General features: G+C 40.3%; 1 protein-coding gene and 1 non-coding gene across 5 annotated transcripts in view; one reads left to right on the top strand and one right to left on the bottom strand.

Annotated features, from left to right (window-relative positions):
• Positions 1-24,129, top strand: part of LOC125135574 (24-hydroxycholesterol 7-alpha-hydroxylase) — an 81,000-nt gene that overhangs the window by 34,341 nt on the left and 22,530 nt on the right. For all 4 annotated transcript variants that reach the window (XM_047795837.1, XM_047795841.1, XM_047795836.1 and 1 more), the window contains 3 exons: positions 796-886; positions 19,015-19,148; positions 23,923-24,018. In XM_047795837.1, the coding sequence (XP_047651793.1) occupies positions 796-886; positions 19,015-19,148; positions 23,923-24,018 (321 nt within the window). The remainder of the gene's footprint in view (positions 1-795; positions 887-19,014; positions 19,149-23,922; positions 24,019-24,129) is intronic.
• Positions 4,234-4,336, bottom strand: LOC125137082 (U6 spliceosomal RNA). Its single transcript, XR_007137387.1, has one exon. It is a non-coding gene; the product is annotated as a U6 spliceosomal RNA (small nuclear RNA).

The following is a 24,129-nucleotide window of genomic DNA, read 5'->3' as shown; positions in this document are numbered from 1 at the left end:
ACTTGTAAGCACCTTTGTTCCATAAGGTGTGAAAGGACCCTATTTTTGATATTGAATATTCTCATAATTTAGTTTGTGAGCCTTTAGGTATAAGTTTCTGGGGCTTATTCAAATGACTTTGTTTCATATGCAGAATATATGATTTGTTAATTTATTTGTACTTCAAAGAAATTAAATCCTGAAAAATGACTGTGTTTTGGATTAACATTCTAAAGTGTCATAATTTGTTGTTTTAAAATTTCTAATATGTGCCTATATAATATTTTATATTGTATATTAGTAAAAATAAAATATCCTAGAATTCCTCTGTGGCACGGTGGGTTAAGAATCCAACTTGCAGCGCCTCCTGTCCCTGCAGAGGTGCAGGTTTGATCCCTGGCTTGGCACAGTGAGTTAAAGAATCCAGCATTGCCACAGCTGTGGGGCAATTTGCAGTTCTGGCTCGGTTTAAGTCCCTGGCCCAGGAGCTTCCATATACCAAGGGTGCAGCCATTAAAATTTTTTTTATAAATCCTGCTTTTCTTATTTTTTAATGAAGATAACTTACTCTATGTAAACAATATAGTGAAATTATAGTGACTGAATAAATTTATAAATTTGATTTCTTAGAAATATGTTAACATTTATTTTGTTCATAAAATCTAGTTGTTTTCAAAGATACTCTTTACTAACATGCTTTTAAGGTTAATTTATGTATTTTCCTTGTTTCCTTTATGTGTTTGTGGCTAATACTGTGTATACTTTTGTTCATGTTTGAAGAAGGTCATGTTTTTGACATGTGCTTTTCTTTTTAAGGTTACATTTTGGACACTTGCATTTATCCTCTCTCATCCCAATATCCACAGGACCATTTTGGAAGGCATATCATCTGTGTTTGGCACAACAGGTACTAAAACTGAATTAAACTGCATGATTGAAGAGACATCTAATAATGCGTTCTTGTCACACATTATGGGCAAAGTTAAATGCTCATAATTTTATAGAATTTCAAAGTAGTCCAAATTGAACATATTTTCTATGTGCTTCATGATATAAATTGAGGAAGCATGAATCCTAGAATTTAATTACTGTCAAGGATTTTAGAGGTCATCTGGACCAACTCCCTTACTTTCCAAGTGATGAAATCTCCCTTATTTGCCCAACTTCCCTGCTTAAACATAAATATCTAATTCATAAGGTTTGTCTTCTAGTCTTTTTGCCCCTTACCACAATCAACTACAAGTCCATAGTTTTGGAATTCAGGATTTTCTAGATTTTGTAAAAGTAATATGGTACATATTCCATGTATTACTTAACAGTCCTAGTGGGGTACAGATGTTGGGTAAGGCTATACACCAAAGGAATTATTTTAAAAGTTATTGTTAGAGGTTTTGTGGTTTAGAACACTAGGTAGCGATTGCGACCTTACCCTTTCTGGTTCAGTTGTGGGCTCATCACTTGTCATCTGTTTTAAAAGGCAAAAATAAGCTTGAATGGATAAGGTTCCACTATTTGTTTATTCAGCATCATTCGACCTGTTTGGGAGTAGATTTTTTTAAAAACTTCAGTATGTCGCTTCAATATGTCATTACGTATTCTTATATAGAAATAATAAATGACTTGGTTTTCTTGGAAGAACAAAATATAATAGTAGGACAAAAGGTGCGATGCCAGTTAGGTTATCCTTCCTCCCCTTCATGATGACTGAAAATACTTTATTTGGATTTTAAATTTTATTGTGACTGCTTCTTATTGAACCAAAGAGTAAGGGGGCTTGGCCAATGTGAATACTGAAGCCATATTGTCTCTGAGCCTTGTGTGTGAATCAGCAGATGCTAGGTCATACTTCATAGAAATGGTGAGCGTTAGAATCACTGAGTACCAACCATGCTAACAAGTTAGATTCTGGAGCTACACTAATGGATGTAAGAGAAGACGACCTGCCTTTATGGAGTTTACGTCTGCAATGCTAACAGAAGCGTGCACACCTGCATGTGTACAAGTGACAGAAGAAAGGTGTCCTTGATCATCACATACTCTCCTGTATCTTCTCATCATCTGCCTCCTGACATATGCGTCTCCAAATTCCTGGCCTTCAGGAAATAAAAAGGCAGTGATGGGGATGGTTGGGGTAATGTGGGGGGGTCTATCTGACCCAAAGGCCACAACAGAAGTGTTACATTCATCAGAGTTTCTGCTGTGCTTGAATCTTGAACTCTTGAACAAAGTCCTAATGGAGAAAGACAAAACCTTTTCTCTTCTTCTGTATCATTCATTTTTAGAATCTATTGTTCTCTGATGGAAAAATTCTCCTTTGAATAGGAGTACCGGTGTACTAGCAGTACTACCTCAATGCTTTCAGTTTATAAGACTCTTGTAGCATTGAAATCAGTCTATAATATATCAGATGTGTTTGCCACGCTCATTCAGAAGCAGTTCAGATCAATTCATGCATACGATGTAGCAGCTCAAGAATTTAAATATTGTGAGAGGATGCCACAGATATTTGGAGGTTGATATCATGGAAGATTTCCTGTGCTCATACAAAGGATCCTGTAAGAGAAGGAACATTGAAGTGCAGGAAGTAAGACTCTGACTCAGTATGGCAGTTCTCCCATCCTTATGCTCTTTTCTATTACAAAATTACCTTTTCCTTCTTTGGAGATGTCTTTAGGGAATTTCCAACTCTGCATCTCTCCAGCCTCAACACTCATCACTAGAGCCCATCCCAGACACCTTGCCCAACTTTCTTATAAAATAAGTATAAGAGTTTCCATTGTGGCTCAGTGGGTTATGAAACTGACTAGTATCCATGAGGACACAGGTTCTATCCCTGGCCCCACTCAGTGAGTTAAGGATCTGGCATTGCCACAGCCTGTGGTATAGGTGGAAGACACAGCTTGGATCCTGCATTTCTGTAGCTGTGGTATAGGCCAGCAGCTGCAGCTCCAATTTGACCCCTAGCCTGGGAAGTTCCACATGCCACAGGTGTGGCCCTAAAAAGCAGAAAAATAAAACGAAATAAAATAAGTATTAGGGTAAAAGCTGCTATTGAATATTTGGTCCTTTGTATCTGGTTTCTTTCCCTTAGCATAATGCTATGTTTTATATCATGATATTTTACCTTAATTGATTTTCAGATGTTGAACCACCCTTGCATTCCTGAGCTAAGTCTTTTGTCATGGTGTATAATCTGTATAAAACATGATTTTTTTTTTAAAAAAAGACAAACTAATGCCATTTGCAGCAACATGAATGGAGCTTAGAGACTCTCATACTAAGTGAAATAAGCCAGAAAGGAAAAGACATATACCATATGATGTCACTTACTTGTGGAATCTAAAATATGGAACAGATGATCCTATCTAAAAAGAACAAACAAACAGAAAACAGAAACAGAGCATGGCCAAGAAGAGCAGACTTGGGGTTCCTAGGGTGGGGAGGGTAGGCATTTTGGGGGTTTCGGGGATGCAAACTGTTACATCTGGAGTGTATGGACAAAGGGATCCTACTGTACAGCACAAGGAAATGTGTGTGATTGGGTCACTTTATTGTACAACAGAACTTGATGAAACATGGTAAATCAACTATATTTTGATAATGAATAAATTTATTTAACACACAAAATTTGTGCTGTGGATTTTAGATTGTAATTACTCTCTTAAAGAACATGATTTTTATATATGTTGGTGGATTCTGTTTAGTACTTTCTTGAGAAATTTTGCATCTATATCGATAAGACATATTGATCTATAGTTTTCTTTCTTATGATATCTTTGGTTTTGCTATCAGAATAATTTTGGCTTTATAGAATGACTTCAGAAGTAGTCCCTCCTCTTTTATTTTTTGGAAGAGTTACTGAAGGATTGATGTTAATTCTTCTGCAGCTATATGGTAGAATTCACCAGTGAAGTGATCTGGTCCAGAAGTTTTCTTTTGGAGAAGTTTTTGATTAATTCAATCTCTCCACTTGTTATAGGTCTGTCCAGATTATCTACTTCTTTATTTTTAAAATTGAGATGTAATTGACATATAGCAATGTATTAGTTTGGGGTGTGAAACATAATGATTTGATATATTTATATGTTATGAAATGGTTGCTTCGACATATTTAGTTAACATCCATAGCCACATACAATTACAATTTTTTTCTTGTGATGAGAACTTTTAAAATCTACTACCTTACCAATTTTCAAATGTTTATTAATATGGTATTGTAAACTATAGTCACCATACTATATATTACATCACCAGGAAGCTAAGGAATGCTTCACAAATTTTAGTGTCATCCTTGTGCAGGGGCCATGCTAATCTTCTCTGTATCTTTGCGGTTTTAGTGTATGTGCTGCTGAAGCACATATTATTTCTTCTTGAGTCAGTTTTGTGGTTTGTATCTTTTTAAGTGTTCATCCATTTCATGTAGGTTATTTAACTTGTTGGCATACAATTGTTCAAGTTTCCCCATAACCTTTATTTCTGTCATCTCACTAGGAAAACATCTCCCTTATTCTTTTTCTTTCTTCTTTTTTGTCTTTTTAGAGTCACACCTGCAGCACATGGAAATTCCCAGGCTAGGGGTTGAATCAAAGCTACAGCTGCCAGCCTATGCCACAGCCACAGCAACACCAGATCTGAGGCATGTCTGTGACCTACACCACAGCTCATGGCAATGCCAGATCCTTAACCCACTGAGTGAGGCCAGGGATCGAACCCGCATCCTCATGGATACTAGATGGGTTTGTTACCACTGAGCCACAAAGAGAACTCCTCCCTCATTCTTGATTTTAGTAATTTATACCCTCTTTCTTTTTTTATTGGTCAGTGTAGCTAAAGATTGTCAGTTTTGTTTTCAAACAGCTAACTGTTGGTGGTGTTGTTTTGTTTTTATTTTTATGTTTCATTTTCCATTCTCAATCATTTATTTCTGTTTGAATCCTTATTATTTATCATGTCTATGTCCTTACTGATATTTTCTTTTTAGTTCTTTAGACATGATTTCTTTAATTCTTGGAATATTTAAAATATTTAAAGTCTTTTATTAGTTAATCCAATATCAGAGTTTCTTCACGGATAGTTTCTACTGATTGCTTTTCCCTTGTGTGGTCTGTATATTCTTGTTGCATGTCTTATTTCATATTGTTTGTTGCATGTCTCACATTTTTTGTTAAAAATTGGACATTTTAAATGATATAATGTGATTTTGGAAAGCAGATTCTCCTCTCTCCTCAGGGTTTGTTATTATTGCTGCTTGTTGTTCTTGTTTGTTTCTTTACATAAGTAAACTCCAAAAATATTTGGTGGTGATAGATGCTGTGTGAAAAAGAAAGTGGAGCAGAGTGTGGAGGACCAGGAGTGGGGGCAGGTGGTAGCATTAAATAGCTGGATCAGGGAGTTCCTATCGTGGCACAGTGGTTAACGAATCCGACCAGGAACCATGAGGTTGCAGGTTCAATCCCTGGCCTTGCTCAGTGGGTTAACGATCCGGCGTTGCCGTGAGCTGTGGTGTAGGTTGCAGACCGTGGCTCGGATCCCGAGTTGCTGTGGCTGTGGTGTAGGCCGGTGGCTACAGCTCCAATTCGACCCCTAGCCTGGGAACTTCCATATGCTGCGGGAGCAGCCCTAGAAAAGGCAAAAAGACAAAAAAAAAAAAAAAGTTGGATCAGGAGTTCACGTCGTGGCTCAGGGGTTAACAAATACGATTCTGAACCATGAGGTTGTGGGTTCGATCCCTGTCCTCGTTCAGTGGATTAGGGATTTGGCATTGCCGTAAGCTGTGGTGTAGGTCGCAGATGTGGCTTGGATCTGGCATTGCTGTGGCTGTGGCATAGGCTGGCAGCTCCAATTGGATCCCTAGCTTGGGAACCTGCATATGCCGAGGGTGCAGTCCTAGAAAAAGACAAGACAAAAAAGAAAAAAAGAAAAAACATTGGATCAGAGTTGGACTTCCTGGTAAGGTGAGATTTGAGCAAGGACCTGAAGATAGTTTGGAGTTAGAAGCTGGTGTTACAGGACAGCTATTCCAAGTTAGGGGCCTCCGTTATTATCACAGAATTCTCCCAGGCATTATTAACATTTGGATCTTATTTAGACCCTGTCTTCAAATAATTTTCTTTTCTGATTCAGGACTCACACTGTGAGTATCTGCCCACCAGCCAAAGGTCATCCTGTCTTAAACACAAATAAAAATGCATTTGAATTTTATAACTGGTTGCATTTGGCCCTTTCCACCTACTCATTTTAATTTAGAGTAGAATCCACCACAAACTTGTTTGTTTTTTTGGTTGGGGGGGTGGTTGTTTTTTGTTGTATTTTGGTGGCCATTCACTTTTACCACACGTTCATTTATTCAAGGGGAAAATTAGTAATTTTTTTCTGTTAATTTACAAGGAATCATGTTAGCTAACAGAAACACACCTGCATAGAAATGATTCCTGTCTTATATAAAATCATGATTTTAGGGAGTTACCATTGTGGCTCAGTGGAAACATATCTGATTAGTATGCATGAGGATGCAGGTTCGATCCCTGGCCTCGCTTAGTGGGTTAAGGATCTGGTGTGGATCTGGTGTGGTGTGGCTGTGGTGTTGGCCGGCAGCTGTAGCTCTGATTCGACCCCTAGCCTGGGAACCTCCATATGCTGTGGGTATGGCTCTAAAAAGACCAAAAGAAAAAAAAAATCATGATTTGAAGACCATAAAAGGCACATTACAAAATTTTCCTTGGATAAGAGTCAGATTCGATTCATGACTTTCAGTCCTGTCACGAATTGTGTGACTTTGGATAAAAGAGAGAGTTGACTCAGATTCCACCAATACCTGTTCTTGATATCAGTGTGTTCTGATTTAGCAGCAGTCCCGCCAGGGGACAGACCAGCCCTGTCGGGTGACCAGATGCTATTTATTACCCAGTGACACTGACTCAATGGCTACACTCACCAGGGACTGGTGAGAAAGGATTTTGTCTCTGCTCAGAATTATAAACAAGGCTTAAAAACTAGCAGAGTGGTAGAGGAGGCTGTGCTCCTATAGTGATGTTCTAGGCAAATTCCATGTTGTTGACATTATTTTAATTAGTTCCAAAGTTTGACTTCATTGCATCTAAACATTTTCTTTCTTTCTTTCTTTCTTTTTTTTTTCTGTGTTCAAATTTCCCTGTAAGCATTTTCACTTATTCTTGAAATCTTCTCTCTGGTCACCTCTTCCCCATATTATAACATGTATTCAGCTTTTATATGCTTGGATGTGCTCTCGTATTGTCTTGCTAACCTGTAACAGCCTTCTTGGAGGACTCCATCCTGGCATATCAAAGACCTGGGTCCCCTCAGGTAACTGAGGCTCACTCTCCTCACCCCTCTGCAGCCTGCCAGGGCTCAGGGGCTGATAGCCAAAGTTGTTCTGTGATAGAGTCTTGGCACTTTATGCTGCACGTTGACCAAGATACTGAAAAGAGAGATCAAGTAGCAGAGCCAAGGCCACTCCAATGGAGTTATGAATGAAGAAAAGTTATTTTTTGAAAAAAATTCCCAGGAGTTCCCTGGTGGCTTAGCAGTTAAAGGGCCTGGCATTGTCATTGCTTTGGCTCAGGTCACTGCTGAGGTATGGGTTCAGTATCTGGCCTGGGAACTTCTTCATGCCACCAGCAGGCAAAAAAAATTAAAAAATTCTCTCCACTACCACTGCTAGCCAGACAATATGGAGATTTTGGAGGTTCTAGCATGTCATAGAGAAAATTTCTTCCATAGCCTGATTTTCCTTTGCTAGCCCAACCTTTAAAAATCCCCCAATAAACCCAGAAAACATTAAATTATGCCAGAGCTTTCCACAAACTATGTCATTCATCAACCTGGGAGAACATATGAAGATTACCTAAGAATTTTCTGTAAATGCTGCCATGTTCATCAGAAGCCTGCTCCAAATATATAATTTTCTTTTCTTTTTTTGTCTTTTCTAGGGCCACACCCATAGCATATAGAGGTTCCCAGGCTAGGAGTCTAATCAGAGCTGTAGTCGCCAGCCTATGCCACAGCTCACACTGGATCCCCAACCCACTGAGCAAGGCCAGGGATCGAACCCTCAACCTCACCCTTCCTAGTTGGATTCGTTAACCTCTGAGCTACAATGGGAACTCCATAATTTTCTTTTCTTTTCTCCCCTTGACCTTAAAGACAAAGATGGTGTCATTTTGGAACTCACAACTTGTTACTTTCCAATCCACTCATCCAGGCACTAGGACCAGGATGAAACTTGCCTGTATGGCATCTGGCCCATGAGAGATTTCCCGGGAGGCTACATTTCCTCCACCAATTTCTGCCTTTTTAATACCTTGTGACACTCTAATTTAGGAGAGTTCGTGTATAGTTATTCTCTCCTCATCTGCTGCCTAGCAGGTGCCTAGCAGGTAGAAAGAGAAACCTGAGGGCTATAGATTATTGACAAGCCTGTAGATAGGTCCTGCTCTGGCTCTTCTCTCTTCCCCCGCCCCCCCACTCTTTAGGGCAGCACCCGTAGCATATCCAAGTTCCCAGGCTAGGGGTCGAATCGGAGCTACAGCTACCAGCCTACACCACAGCCACAGCAACATGGGATCCAAGCTGCTTCTGCGACCTACACCACAGCTCACGGCAACGCCAGATCCTTAACCCACTGAGCGAGGCCAGGGATCAAACTCATATCCTCATGGATCCTAGTCAGGTTCGTTAACCACTGAGCCATGATGGGAACTCCCGGCACTTCTCATTTTATTAAATCTTTACCTATCTCACCCCAGTGTAGCACTGTTCATCTGCTTTGTTTATCCCTTACGTTTTTCCTTTAGACACGGCTCTTTTTTCTGAGTGTTCCACTGGAGAATTATTCAGGCATTTGGATAGTCTCTTTTCCTCTTTAGAAAATAATGAGATAGGAATTCCCTCTGTGGCACAGTGGAAACGAATCCAACTAGTATCCATGACGATGTGGGTTCGATCCCTGGCCTCGCTTGGTGGATTAAGGATCTGGCGTTGGCGTGAGCTGTGGTATAGATCACAGATGCAGCTTGGATCCCACGTTGCTGCGGCTGTGGTGTAGGCTGGCAGCTGTAGCTGCAATTCGACCCCTAGCCTGGGAACTTCCATATGCCATGGGTGTGGCCCTAAAAAGCAAAAAAAAAAAAAAGAGAGAGAGAGAGAGAGAGAGATAAAGATGCTCAAGCCAGGTATTCATCTCTCCAGAGAACACTACCCAAAAATTTAGAATCATTATGCAGAGTTTATAAAGGAAGGGTATTTCTACATCAAAATTGATTTTACCTTCTATCCTGTACCCATGGTTGTCTCGTTTCATCAATATCTCTATCTTGTATTTATTATAAATTGGACTGTGTCTTTTATTCCTTGGAAAAAACATCATAATGAGGAAGCAGGCTTCATTGTATATTTCAATAAATAAGACATTGATAACCTCTCTCTAATATATGAAGGAAATATTTCTGAAACTATCATGAGCTATTATTTTTTTCAGGAGAGAGGGTTATTTGGTTGACTTGGTGTAGTGGCACTAAAGTTTTCTTTAAATGATAGAATGGGATTTGTTATGTTTTTATATGTGCTCATATGGATGGAAGAAAGGGTGGGGAGGGTTCATCTTTTGCTTCTTTGCTCCTTAGCTTCCATCCGTCTCAATGAGCTGGTCTGAGAGCTACCGCAGTCCTTGGTGTCTTTCTCAATTCACTGTTATCCCTGCCTCTCATTTCTGGTCTGTAGTTATGAACATCAGACCAAAGTCACGGATCAGAGTCTACCTCCAAAAGGTTATTGTTTGCAATTTCTCAGGAGATGTCAAGCAGAGTTATGAACCCCAGAGGAGGACTCTAACCCCTTCTGCCCACTGCATCTTGGTGTCTGAGTTGCCAGGGAAAACATGATGCCGTCAAGCACTGGATGGAGCAGAGCTGTACTCACATGGAGAAGAAATAGAGCAAGGTCCACTTCAGGGGGCAGGGGTCGGTCCCCCATGGCCCCGTGGCTGATGCAGGGAAATTGGCCTCTGTGCACCCCTCTACACCACAGTGGAAGGAACCCTGTCCTCTCCCCTTGGAGTGCAGGTGTAATGGTGGGTTAGGAAAGCACTATATTCTGCACACTCTTTAAGCAGAGAAAATTGAAGAACTCACTGCTCTGCCACACAAGGGGATAAGCCTGGCACAGGCTGTGTGGGCTCTTTGTCTCTTGGTGAGGAAGTGTTCCAGGCCCAAGGCCCACTCTTTTGCAGCTGAGCTGGGGGACTGTGAGCATGAGACTCCCTTTCCCAACAATGAGAATATGTGTCTTTGACAATAAAAATTTATCCTAAATCCCTCAGATGCCAAAATGCCCTGTCTACCCCCTGGAAACATTGGAAGAACCAGAATTGGAAGTTCAGAAATGACTGAGGGGTTTAGAAGAAGACGGGCGCTAGAGGCAGAGAATTAAAGGAGATGTCACCTGCCAGGCTCTAGCTACAATCCCTAAAGCCCTAGTGCCCATATTCGCTGTCCATGGACAATCTCTAGGCTTATTCTTTGCTTTTCCCAGTCTGTATCCACCATGAACACCTTAAGCTGTTTTTAAACCTTCCTTTCCATTTTACATCTGTCCTTCCTATTCGTTTAACTGGTATTTCTCTTCCATAAAGACATTGGCTTGGGGCAGGACCTACGTGGAAGAACTATCGCATTTTAAAAATATGTACATTTTAAAAACACAAATAAAGAAAAATACATATTATGTCCCTGTATGGGAAAGCTTAATATCATGAAAATGCCAATCCTTTCAAATTAATATATATTTAATTAATTATAGGAGAATTCCAGTGGTTTGGGGGGGCAGTTAACTAAATGACTTACACATCTCTTGAAGAATCTATGCTTAGAAATCAAGATTATTAAAAATGTAACCTAGTTAGGCCATATTTGCCCTACCAAATATTAAAACTTATTATAAAGCTGCTATAAAAGAGAACACACTGGCACAGGAAAAATAATTGATCATCATGGTTCTTATTTGCTAATCTTTTACCACAAAAAAGCAAATTCAGAATCTTTTCTTTCAAAGCTAAAAAAATTTCAGGAAAAAAGTCATTTTCTAAACTATCAACATTTTCCAGGAATTCTAGAAACGTGCAGTCATTTGGGAGACTATAAAGAATTTATAGTGAACAGCAGAGAACTAAAAGGCATGTAACTCCATAGCCTAGCATTTACTTCATGTTTCTCTATGCTCATCTTATTTCTCTTGATTTTTTAAAATAAACTGAACTTATGTCTTGATCACAGAATTTTGTCTCACAGAACACATAAGGGATGAAACTCAAAGAATACATCTTTTTTTCTCTATTAAAAGAATATTTAGGGGAGTTCCCTTCATGGCTCAGTGGTTAACAAACCTGACTAGGATCCATGAGGATGCAGGTTCGATCCCTCGATGCACTCAGTGGGTTAAGGATCTGGCATTGTGTGAGCTGTGGTGTAGGTTGCAGACGCAGCTCTGATCCCACATTTCTGTGGCTATGGTGTAACCAGGAGCTGCAGCACCAATTTGACCCCTAGCCTGGGAACTTTCATGTGCCTCAGGTGTGGCCCTAAAAAGAAAAGAAAAAAAAAGAATATTTAGGGGTTCCAGATCAACATGGCAGAGTAGGAAGATCCTGAGCTCACCTCATGGACACACCAAAACTACAACTACATTTGGAGCGATTATCTCTAAGAGTGACTTGAAGACTAGAAGAACAGATTTTCTACACCTAAGGACATAAAGAGAATGCCATGGATAGATAGATGCCATGGATGGATAAAGAGAATGCCATGGATTAATAGAATGCTATGGATGGACAGGAGGTGTCAAGATGGATAGGAGGCATACAGATGCAGTCTAGACAGAATGCACACTCCCAGCATGGTGACTCATAAGCTGGAGACATATCATAGCTGTGGAGGTGCCCCCTATAGAGTGACGGGTCTAAGCCCTGTGTTGGGATTTGCATAGGAAGGATGGGACTTCATAACATCTGTCTTTGAAGACAAGTGGGATTTACATTTGGTTGAGTTTGAGGGCTGAGGGATTAGCAATCTGTACTGATTGAGTAGTGGAAATCACCCAATCAGTACCACAAAAAGAATAAAAACCAATGTGGATAGTTTAAGAGATATCTGGGACAACTACAAGCATACCAACATTTACATTAAAGGATTCCTAGAGGAGAAGAGAGAGAAAGGGACAGAAAACCTATTTGAAGAAATAATGGCTTAAAACTTCCCTAACCTGGTAAAGGAAACAGTTAAGTCCACGAAGCACAGTGTGTCCCAAACAAGATGAACCAAAGACACCACACCAAACCACATTATAATGAAAATGTCAAAAGTTGAAAATAAAGAGAGGATCTTAAAAGTTTCACTGCATTTCTTTTTACATTTAAAAGAAGAACATTTGCAGAAAGGGGTTTATTATTGTCCCCGTTTGGGAGATAAGTCACCAAACAAATCTTCATCTCACTAAAATTCCCAGAAATCTGTAACCAGTACATTCTCCTTGCCTATAAATAACTGTTATAGGGTCTTTGGACATAGAAACCTATTATAATTAATATTATCTTCTTCAGGACACTTTATCCATTCCTACTCTTTCTGAGATGTTCTAATCTTTTCTAGTGTAAATAGGTTTCTTCTAAGAAGAAAACAGCAGTTTTGTAAATATATGAAAATATTCCTGGAATAAAGTAGAGGTATAATTTTTAAAAATTAAGTATTTGAACATTACTTATTAAAATTTCTTCAATTCCTGAAATGAAGAAAATGACCTAAGATACTTCTTTTGTATTCCTCGTGAATGCTGTAAGCTATTTACTGTTTCTCTTTAGCTTTATCTCTGTTTTCTAAAAACTCATTCTTTTTTCAGGAGCTTATCTCGAGGTCTCTATTTGAGAAAATATGCCAGAAGACTAGTTTCTTACCGTTATTCTCTGTCAGCAACTGATGCCATTGCTTCATTGCTTTTCAGTAGCAGTCATAGAAATATTGGATTCGTTTCAAAGCTGTTACATAACTTCCCCCAAAGAACAGTATAAAGTAAACACTTTTATATTATTTGATATTACTTTTAGAGAGATTATTATCAAATTTGGGGAGCAAATTTCATGACCACATTTTGGTAGGAAGTATTGCTTAAGGTTATTTCATCAGAGTCTTTATTTTTCAACCTTCATCTCTTATATTTTTCATCCCAGTTCATTCTCCTTCATGTGGACTCTGACCTTTTGCACACACCTTAATTTTAAATGTTTTAAACAAGCTGTTCCATGAATATGAAAAGACAACCCCTGTGCAAGAAAACAACCTCCCAACCCAGAACAGCAAACAAAACTGAGAATCCCTGCTTTCAAAAGTAAAGAAAGAGGTTGTGCAACACGGGAGGATGCCCCCTTTAATTTCAGTGGAGTTTATTCTTTGCTTCTCTTCACCTTGCTGTGGGTCCCTTGTAGATACACGCCTGTCTTTCACTTGTGGAAAGACAGTATTCCACCCCAACTTCTGGTTCAGTTTTCTCAGAATTATGTCTCAAAAGATCTGAATGACTCAGCAAATGCCTATCGTTCTTCCCTTTTTTGTCAAAACATGAGTTATTTTCCCCAAATTATTCATTACCTTTTGATGTAATGTTACTTCAGGACTATTTTTATCGTTTATGCATTTATTTATTAAATAAATGTGGTGTGTGTGTGTGTGTGTAAGGGGAGGGTGCTTAAAAGTCAGAGGATCCATCTCTCAAAGAAGGACCTATTTTATTTATGTATTTATTTTTATTTTTATATTTTTTGTCTTTTTATCTTTTTAGGGCCACACCCACAGCATATGGAGGTTCCCAGGCAAGGGGTCTAATTGGAGCTGTAGCTGCTGGCCTACACCACAGCCACAGCAATGCAGGATCTGAGCCACATCTGCGACCTACACCACATTTCACGGCAACGCCGGATCCTTAACCCACTGAGCAAGGCCAGGGATTGAACTCGCAACCTCATGGTTCCTAGTCGGATTCATTTCCCTTTTTTTTCAGTCCAAGAAATCATATCTTTACAATTAACTTGGGAATTTGAGTCGCTTTTCTCTCCGCCTGGGCGAGTGCTACTCATCCTTCCAGGCTTAGCTGAAACCCCCGTCCTGGGCAAGAGAGGATGAACACCATTGATGCTCACATCCTCTCTTATGAAATTTATAGTTATTTATATCCGGATAGTATTTTGTGTCTTTGTGTCCAATCTCCTAGAAGACAGTGGCTCTTTTCTTTCTCATTTGTTTCTCCTCTTAGGGGAGGTGATGAAAAGGGTAAGGGCTTTGAGGTAGACACACATAGGTGAGAAGGCTGCTCTGATACCTTCAAGCTTCACCTTGGACATGCGAGCGCTTGATAGCTGGCAGATAGTGATGAGGAATAAACGAAGTGGTCCCAAGTATTGGTGACCTTAGATGGTCAATAGGTTGATATTATTCTCTTCCTGCCTCTTTTAGCACCTGTGCTTGGCCTAGCATGTAGCAGGTATGAAGCAAATTTATATTGCGTGAGCAAATCGTTGAATAGAATTTTAATCTACTCTACATCCTTAACAAATGTAATTTATAGTTATCATGTTCTAATGTGCTTGTCATCATGCCTGCAGCATCCCAAAACAATGTATAATATTTTAGAAACATTCTTTGCTATTTCTGAGCTCAAGAACCATCCTGTCTTTTATTTCGTTTCAAACATCCCATGATTTGGTCTGACTTCTATTACACCTATGCCAAGAGTTAAACAGATGGTTTCTGAATTTTACCCCAAATCACCCACAGCGTCTTCCCTGGCTGCCTTGTATACTGGTCCTGGTCTCCATTAGGCCTTAGCCCTTTTGATGTTACATTGGCGTTCTTCCAAGTGGAGCCTTCTAATTTTAGAGTCAAAACACTGGAAGAACAAACCACAGATGTGCATTGAAATATGCACAGTATGAGTACAGAGCCATTTCTAAGAGTTATAATAAGAAAGGTCTTTAACCTAAAGATGTTTGAAAACAGCATCTTTCCCTTTCTTTTTCTTTGTCTCATCTGAGAATACTACCTTATTTTTCTTATATCACTTGACTTGAGAAACTAAAAATATTTTATCAAAACATTTATTTTCTGGTGTAGCCTACATCTCTCCTACATTTATAGGTCCTAAGAGATTTTAAGTATTATTTTTCAACTCAGAACAAGCTTTTGTTTCTTAATTATATAATACAAAACTCTGTTGTTTTGCACTTTATAATTCAATTAGTCTCATAAGAGTACTTCATCAAAAAAACTTTTCTCCAAAAGAAGGTCATATACTTCACCATGAAGAGTCCAAATTTTTTCAAGGCCAGAATTTTGCTCGTCTCATAATACATAGGTCACTTTGGAAGCACACAGATCTGGTTTTGAACACAATTTCTGACTCTTGGTAGTCATTTATCCTTGATCAAGTAAAAAAATATTTATTTTCTGTATCTTAGAGCTGCAGTAAAATACAAAAAATAAATAAGTAGGGTGATTGTTTGGTAGACTTGTCTAATGTAAATGCTCTAAGCAGATTTTTAAAGAGGAAAAAAACTTTTTTAAATTTAGATTTATAATCTGAACTATAGATTACTGCTTATTTATTTGCAATGGCCATTCGGCAAAGGCCCCCACTTTCTGGAGCCTATCTGGTTTCCAAGATAAGGGAGAAATTGGTCTGAACCCCCTCCCAGAGTTCTCAGAATCCTTGGAGGGAAAGCTGGGGGAGGCGGCCAGAAGTGGAAGGCCTCTCGGTTTTTCTTGACTTCCGGTCTCTCATTTCCTGAAACCTCCTCTTCCCCTGCCTTTCCCCTTTTGCACCTCTTGCCTCTTTTCTGTATTGCACTGCCTCCTGGACATCACGTTGATCTTTGTTTCCCCAAGGGTTAATTTAAGGATATGCGTTAGCTGACTTTATTCGAACATTAAAAATATAAGACAAGGAAAGGAAAATTACACTGTAGCTGGAAGCAACTTAAAATTGAGTATGTGACACACAGTTGAATTTTCTATTCTTAAAAAACCATCTGCCGTTGTGCCCATGGTGAGCTTTCCTTAGGCTTCTGCTAGGTTGCCGGTCACTGGCCATGCAGCTGGGTGCCCTCTCCTCTCGCAGCCCTCCAGCCAGTCTGGTCTTACTTCCCTTGAGACCCCAGCACTCCTGGTTCCCTTTTGCTTCATCCGCAGGGCCATGGGGCCTGCTCTTTGTCTCACCACAGACAGCCAGGGTTTCCACCATAGGGCTTCATCTTCTAACACAGGCCATTAGGCAGTGGTCTTTTTCAACATTTCTTTCTCTTCTTTCTTTTTCTTTCCTTCCTTCCTTCCTTCCTTCCTTCCTTCCTTCCTTCCTTCCTTCCTTCCTTCCTTCCTTCCTTTCTTTCTTTCTTTCTTTCTTTCTTTCTTTCTTTCTTTCTTTCTTTCTGTCTGTCTGTCTGTCTGTCTCTCTCTCTCTCTACTCAAGTACATGCTAAAAGAATTTCAGATCCTGACCTACACATTTTTAGGTCAATACTCTAAAATTCGTTATCCTGGGGAATTCCCATTGTGGCGCATCGGAAATGAATCTGACTAGGAACCGAGAGCTTGCCGGTTCGATCCCTGGCCTTGCTTAGTGGGTTGGGGATCCGGTGTTGCTGTGAGCTATGGTGTAGGTGGAAGACTCGGCTTGGATCTGGCGTTGCCGTGGCTGTGGTGAGGCCGGCAGCTGTAGTTCTGATTAGACCCCTAGCCTGGGAACCTCCATGTGTAACGGGTGCAGCCCTAAAAAGACAAAAGCCCCAAAAAAAATTTTTTTTTAATTAAAAATAAATAAAATAAAATTCGTTATCCTGGAAGTTCCTGTTGTGGCTCAGTGGTAACAAACCTGACTAGTATCCATGAGGACATGGGTTTGATCCCTGGCCTTGCTCAGTGGATTAAGGATCCGGCATTGCCATGAGCTATGGTGTAGGTCACAGATGCGGCTTAGATCCCGTGTTGTTGTGGCTGTGGTATAGGCCGTTGGCTACAGCTCTGATTCAACCCCTAGCTCAGGGGTAACAAACCCTATTATTATCCATGAGGACTCGGGTTCTGTCCCTGGCCTTGTGCAATGAGTTAAGATTGCAGACAAGAATGGGATCCCACGTTGCTATGGCCGTGGCATAGGCTGGCAGCTGCACCTCTGATTTGACCCCTAGCCTAGGAACTTCCATATGCCACCAGTGCAGCCCTAAAAAGCAAAAAAAAAAAAAAAAAAAAATTGACCATGTTGTTGACTTTTATGAAGCAGATACTGTCAAAACTAAGTTGAAAGCCGAGTTGTCTAAAGGAATTTTTTTTTTGTCTTTTAGGGCTGCACACACGGCATATGGAGGTTCCCAGGCTAGGGGTCCCATCAGAGCTATAGCCTCTGGCCTACACCACAGCCACAGCAACACCAGATCCAAGCCGCATCTGTGACCCACACTACAACTCACGGTAATGCCAGATCCTTAACCCACTGAGTGAGGTCAGGGATTGAACCCGCAACCTCATGGTTCCTAGTTGGATTTGTTAACCACTGAGCCACGAGGGAACTCCTAAAGTAATTTTAAAAGTGTAAACACTGTACTTAAAGTACCATTAATTAAACTATTTTGACTGATGGCCATGATCATACATTGATCATACAGTCTCAATCCTCTTTCAGGTGCCTTCAATCTAAATATTATCTAAAGTATACAACTTATAGTAGGAACGTTTGATGCAGCCATGTGTAAGGAGCTCAAAAGAAGCAGAAACAATCCCTGTTTGCGCAAGCAGAAACAACCCGACTAGGAACCATGAGGTGGCAGGTTCAATCTCTGGCCTCGCTCAGTGGGTTAAGGATCTGGCGTTGCCATGAGCTGTGGTGTAGGTTGCAGATGCGGCTCATATCTGGCATGGCTGTGTCTGTGGTGAAGGCCAGCAGCTGTAGCTCCATTTAGACCCCTTGCTTGGGAACTTACATATGCCGAGGGTGCAGCCCTAAAAAGACAAAAAAAAAAAAAAAAAAGAGAAAGCAAAACTAAAAATTAATTAGCAGAAAAGAGAAGTAAGCCAGATAGCTTCTCAGACCTTTTACTTTGTACTTTAAAAATTTTTTTATTTTATTGGTGTATAGTTGATTTACAATGTTGTGTTAGTTTCGAGTGTACAGCAAAGTGATTCAAATATGTGTATATATACATACCCATACTTTTCCCGTATGGGTAATTATGGACTATTGAGTAGAGTTCCCTGTGCTATTAACAGGTCCTTGTTGGTTATCTCTTTTATGTATAGTAGTATGTCTATGTTAATCCCAAACTCCTAATGAATCCCTAGCCCCTTTGTATTTTTGATGCCAATCTTTTAAGACTTAAGTGGAATGAGAACTTGACCAAGAAAGAAGGAAATGAGTAAAACTTGAACACCTTTCTGACAGGAACTACCTTAGTCATTTGATGGCCACAGGGCTATGAGAACCAAGGTTGGACACTAGTCCATCACATTAATCAACATTGGTTTAGTTTTGTTTTTTTGGGAGGGGGTGGTTTTGTTTGTTTGTTTTTGCTTTTTAAGGCTGTACCCACAGCTCATGGACGTTCCCATGCTAGGGGTCAGATCAGAGCTACAGCTGCCAGCCTAAGCCACAGCCACAGCAATGCAGGATCCAAGCCACATCTTCAACCTATACCACAGCTCCGGGCAACACCAGATCCCCAACCCACTGAGTGAGGCCAGGAATTGAACCCACATCCTTATGGATACTAGTCAGTTTCGTTTCTGCTGCACCACAATGGGAACTCCTGGTTTAGTTTTTTATGCCATACATTTTATCTTGGTAAGAGGAAAAGGATAAAAAGAGACAACAAATGACTAAATTTGGTATGCAAAAGTAATAGTAGTATTAATACTTGATGCCAGAGCCAGTATTTAACCTATGTTAATGAGCTTATGTAAAACCATTTTTTTTTTTTAATTCTCTCTGCAGGTAAAGATAAGATTGAAGTGTCTGAGGATAACTTGAAGAAACTCCCTCTAATTCAGTGGTGTATTTTGGAAACCATTCGTTTACGGGCCCCTGGTGTCATTACTAGAAAAGTGCTGAAGCCAGTTAAAATTTTGGTGAGCTCTGGTTTTGTTTCGAAATAATGAACCTTCTAGGAAAAAAATAAAAAGGAAGATATTTCACCCATTTATTATTAGATAATTTCTTAAGTTCCATTAAGTACTAAATGACCTGGAACAGGTTACTAATATGAGTTGGGTAGCAATGTTTTATTAAGAGAGCTATTTATCTTTTATAATCGTTTTGGCCGTGTGATTCTGTATCAGAATTACTAGAATCCTATTTCAATCAAGCAGATGAGTTGGATCGTCTTTCCTCTGTTGAACCCCCTGTGAGTATTCCTGAGCTGGAATAGGTTGAGGAATTGAGGGTGTGAGGGAAGTCCTTTAGGATAACAGGACAACAGTTCAGGCCACAGATCACAGATCTAGGAACAGAGAGCAGAAATGCCGTGGATAATAGCAACTGGTATTAAGAGTTAGTGACTGAGTGAGGGAAAGTGGGCAAAGTAGGAGAACAGTGTCAAGTGCCCTTGAAAATTGTGTGCACATGGCAGACTTTCAATTCAATATTTGGTGAGTCAATCAGACAGAACGAAATTTTTTTAGGATGACTGGCTTGGGGCCTGGATTATCCAGATAGATTGCACTTAGCCTTCCATTCTCATTAGCATTGTTTAAATCCACAGCTTGAGAGTGCTTGGTTTTAAATCAAGGAAATTTTAGGAACTTCTGTTTGTGGCTCAGCAGAAACGAACCCAACTAGGATCCATGAAGACCCGGGTTTGTTCCCTGGCCTTGCTCAGTGGGTTAAGGACTTGGCGTTGCCATGAGCTGCACTGTAGGTTGCAGATTTAGCTCAGATCCCACATTGCAGTGGCTGTGGTGTCGGCTGGCGGCTGCAGCTCCAATTTGACCCCTAGCCTGGGAACTTCCAGATGCTGCAGGTGTGGCCCTAAAAAGCAAAAAAACAAAAAAAAAGAAGAAGAAGAAGAAAGAAAAAGAAAAGAAGTTCCCCCCGTGGCTCAGCAGAAATGAATTTGACTAGTATCCATGAAGATGCGGGTTCCATCCCTGACCTTGTTCAGTGGGTTGAGGATCCACCACTGCCATGAGCTGTAGTGTAGGTCGAAGACAGGGCTCAGATCTGGCGTTTCTGTGGCTGCAGTGCAGGCTGGCAGCTGTAGCTCTGATTCAGCCCCTAGCCTGGGAACCTCCATATCCCGCAGGTACGGCCTTAAAGAAACAAAGAAGAAAAGAAAGAAAGAAAATTTTACAGTAGTAGAATACAAAAGAGACAGAAAATCCAGGAAACATACTTAGTTGGGACTCCCGGAAGACCCTAAACCACCTTTGAAAGCCACTATTGTGGGGAGAAGACAGTTGCTTGTGTTTAGGATTAATCAGTGAAACCACAAAGCAAATGTACAGAATGGACCATATTAAAATATAACATGCCTTATTTTTTAAGTACCACCTGTGTTAAATGTAAGCCAAAAATTAAACATAAATTTCAATGTAAGTACAATGCAAGGGTAAATAACGTTAATATTTAATGAATTGGCAGATGAATAAATAAAGCCCTGGTATTACAAATATTAATGAGGCTAGGACATGAACACAAAAGTGTTATGGAAGAAAATAACATGGAAAATGCTCAACAGAGATACAAAGAGCAATCAGAAAGAGCCTGTTTTAAGTGTTAGATTAGCAGATGAGGGTGATAAAGTTGATACTCTCATATATTGTAGTTAACTGCTTCCTCAAATTTTGTAGCAACATATCAGTTGAGTGACATGCATTGATAGCCTTAAAAATATCCGTGTCCTTGGAGTTCCCGTCGTGGCGCATCAGAAGCGAATCTGACTAGAAACCATGAGGTTGCGGGTTCGATCCCTGGCCTCACTCAGTGGGTTAAGGATCCGGCGTTGCTGTGGCTGTGGTGTAGGCTGGCAACTACAGCTCCAATTGGACCCCTAGCCTGGGAACCTCCATGTGCTATGGGTGCGGCCCTGAAAAGACAAAAAGACAAAAACCAAACAAACAAACAGTAACAACAACAACACAACTAAACCACTGTTATTAGGTAAAAGTACGAGAGAGAAGTCTAGCCAATTAATGGCTCTATTTAGTTGTCAGCACTCTGGTTGTTTTCTTTACCATGACGGGAACTCCTATACTTTTAATTTTTAAGGTAACTAACACCAACCAAGCTCCTGGCCAAGAAGAGTGTGCTTTGGAACTTCTCTGATAGATGCTTTGCCTTTACAAGACTCCTTTTTTGTTGTTGTTGTTGTTGTTGTTTTGCTTTTTAGGGCCGAACCTGCAGCATGTGGAAGTTCCCAGGCTAGGGGTCGAATCAGAGATACAGCTGCCAGCCTACACCACAGCCACAGCAACACGGGATCCCAGCCTAATCCTTGACCTACACCACAGCTCACAGCAACACTAGATCTCACTGAGCAAGGCCAGGGATTGAACTCGAAACCTCAGGGATTTGTTTTCTCCGAGCCACAACGGGAACTCCCCAAACTCCTCAGATTCTGCATTACTGTGGCTATGGTGTAGGCCAACGGCTGCCGCTCCTATTTGACCCCTAGCCTGGGAGCCTCCATATGCCGCAGGTGCGGCCCTAAAAAGACAAAGAAAGAAAGAAGGAAGGAAGGAAGGACAGAAAGAAAAAGAAAGAAAAGAAAGAAAGAGAGAGAGAGAGAAGAAGAAAAGAAAAGAAAAGAAAAGAAAAGAAAAGAAAAGAAAAGAAAAGAAATGGGATCAGACAGATCTCTTTCCACTTTAAAAATGGTAAATGGATGGACCTAGAAGGTATCATACTAAGTGAAGTAAGTCAGAAAGTGAAAGAGAAATACCATATGTTATCATTTATATGTGGAATCTGAAATATGACAAATCAACACATCTCCGAAACAGAAACAGACTCACAGATATTGAGAACAGACTTCTGCTTGCCAAGAAGGAGGGGGCATAGGGAAGAGAAGGATTGGGAGTTTGGAATTAGCAGATGCAAACTATTCTACATAGAATGGATAAACAAGGCTCTACTGTAGAGCACAGAGAACCATATTCAATATCCTGTGATAAAACATCATGGAAAAGAATATGAAAAAATATATAAATGTATAACGGAATCACTTTGCTGTACAGCAGGTATTAATACAAGATTGTAAATCAACCATACTTGAATAAAATTTTAAAAAAATGTTAAGTGGTCACAAGCAAAAGCCTCCATCTCTCTCCCATTTCAACCTGACTCCTTCCAGCAGTCGTGGTACTGAAATTACCAAACAAAAGTAACACTCAGCTGCCATCAGAGCCAATAGGAGTTCTCTTGGGTTAAAAAAGGATGACCCCTTGCCATACCTCACTCCCTGCTCCCATAAAAAGACATGTTTTCAAATCTAAGGTGCTAATAAACTTAAAATAAGTGTTTTGCACTTATCTTGAGGACACTTCGAAATTGTACGGGATTAAACAGATGTGGTTTCTGATGATTGGTGATGGGAGTTACTAATAAAACGTCTTTACCTCAGTAGAGTGAGGCTCTCTAGCCATCTCACACCGTGGGAGAACTCTTTGTCCAGTGGTTCCTGAACAGGGTGATGTGACAGTGATTTCGTGAAATGGTTTTTTGTTCTTGGTGTAGTTTATGTATCACGAAGACCTGTTATAATGTGAAAGGAGAAGGATCATGTCACCTTTGCTGCTTGAGGAAACATACTCTTTATCATCAGTTTCTTTTTTTTCTTTTTTCTTTTTCGCTTTTTAGGGCCACACCTGTGGCATATGGAAGTTCCCCAGCTAGGGGTCACATCGGAATTACACCTGCCGGGTCTACACCACAACCACAGCAACTCAGGATCCTTAACTCACTGAGCGAGGCCAGGGATTGAACCCACATCCTCATGGACACTAGTCAAGTTCGTGACCCGCTGAGTCACAACAGGAACTCCCTGTTTATTATCAGTTTCACAGCCACTGAGACCTCAAACATGAAACCCACCCAATAAATGCATAGCACTTGCTTTGCCCTGTCTTCCTAACCAGTTGTCTTCAGCTTCTTTCTGCCCCAACAGCTGCTGCCAGAGTCAAACAAACAAACAAACAGAGAATCTACTGCTGCTGCCCTGATGCTGTTATCAGCATCCCCAAGGATGGAGCACCCACTGACCGTGTCCTCAGTGCCATTGTGGCCAGCGTCCTGTCCCAGAATTAGAGTTTTCTATCCTAGAACCTAGGAATCCACTGTGGTTTCTATCATCAAGAGCATTTATTGCAAACCCCAATATCGAACATCAAAAGCTGTATTAGAGGGGGCTTCTTCCAATTTCTAAGATTTTCACATTTATCTTATATTTTTCCCCTGTATAAATGAAGCTATATGTATCTGTAACTAGTCATCAGACTTAGAAATCAGGGAAGAGTTCCCTGGTGGCTCAGTGGGTTAAGGATCCAGCACTGCTGTGGCTCTGGTTTACTGCTGTGGAGAGGATTTGATCCCTGGCCCAGGAACTTTCACATGCTATGGGCACAGCGCCCCCCCCCCCCAAAATACACACACATACACATATATAAAATATATATATATATATATACACACATACACATGTATATATATAATTAGAAATCAGTTGTTGCCTGTGTTGGAAAACAGAAATGAGCCATCTAAGAAAGTGCTAGATTTCCTCTCCATTAATTATTCCCTGTGTATATCTTCTCTGTATTATAGTGTAGCATTATTTTTAATGATCCAAACTCTCTTTAAAGCAGATTTCAAAAAAAAAAAAATGACTTGGAACCTGTTTTTCTGTCATAGAATTACACCGTTCCTTCTGGCGACTTGTTGATGTTGTCTCCGTTTTGGCTACATAGAAATCCAAAGTATTTTCCTGAACCTGACCTGTTCAAGCCTGTAAGTTATCTCTTTCAATATACTTTGTTCTTGGATTTCCTCTTTATGCCAAGAGTATGAGTTCATAAATTAACTGGGGCTCTATCATTAAGCAGCCGTATTTCCCCGGAA

Source organism: Phacochoerus africanus, chromosome 9 (genome assembly GCF_016906955.1).
Source record: "Phacochoerus africanus isolate WHEZ1 chromosome 9, ROS_Pafr_v1, whole genome shotgun sequence".
Classification (NCBI taxonomy): Eukaryota; Metazoa; Chordata; class Mammalia; order Artiodactyla; family Suidae; genus Phacochoerus; species Phacochoerus africanus.
The sequence above is the reverse complement of the archived record's forward strand: the minus strand, read 5'-3'. Positions and strand labels throughout refer to the sequence as shown.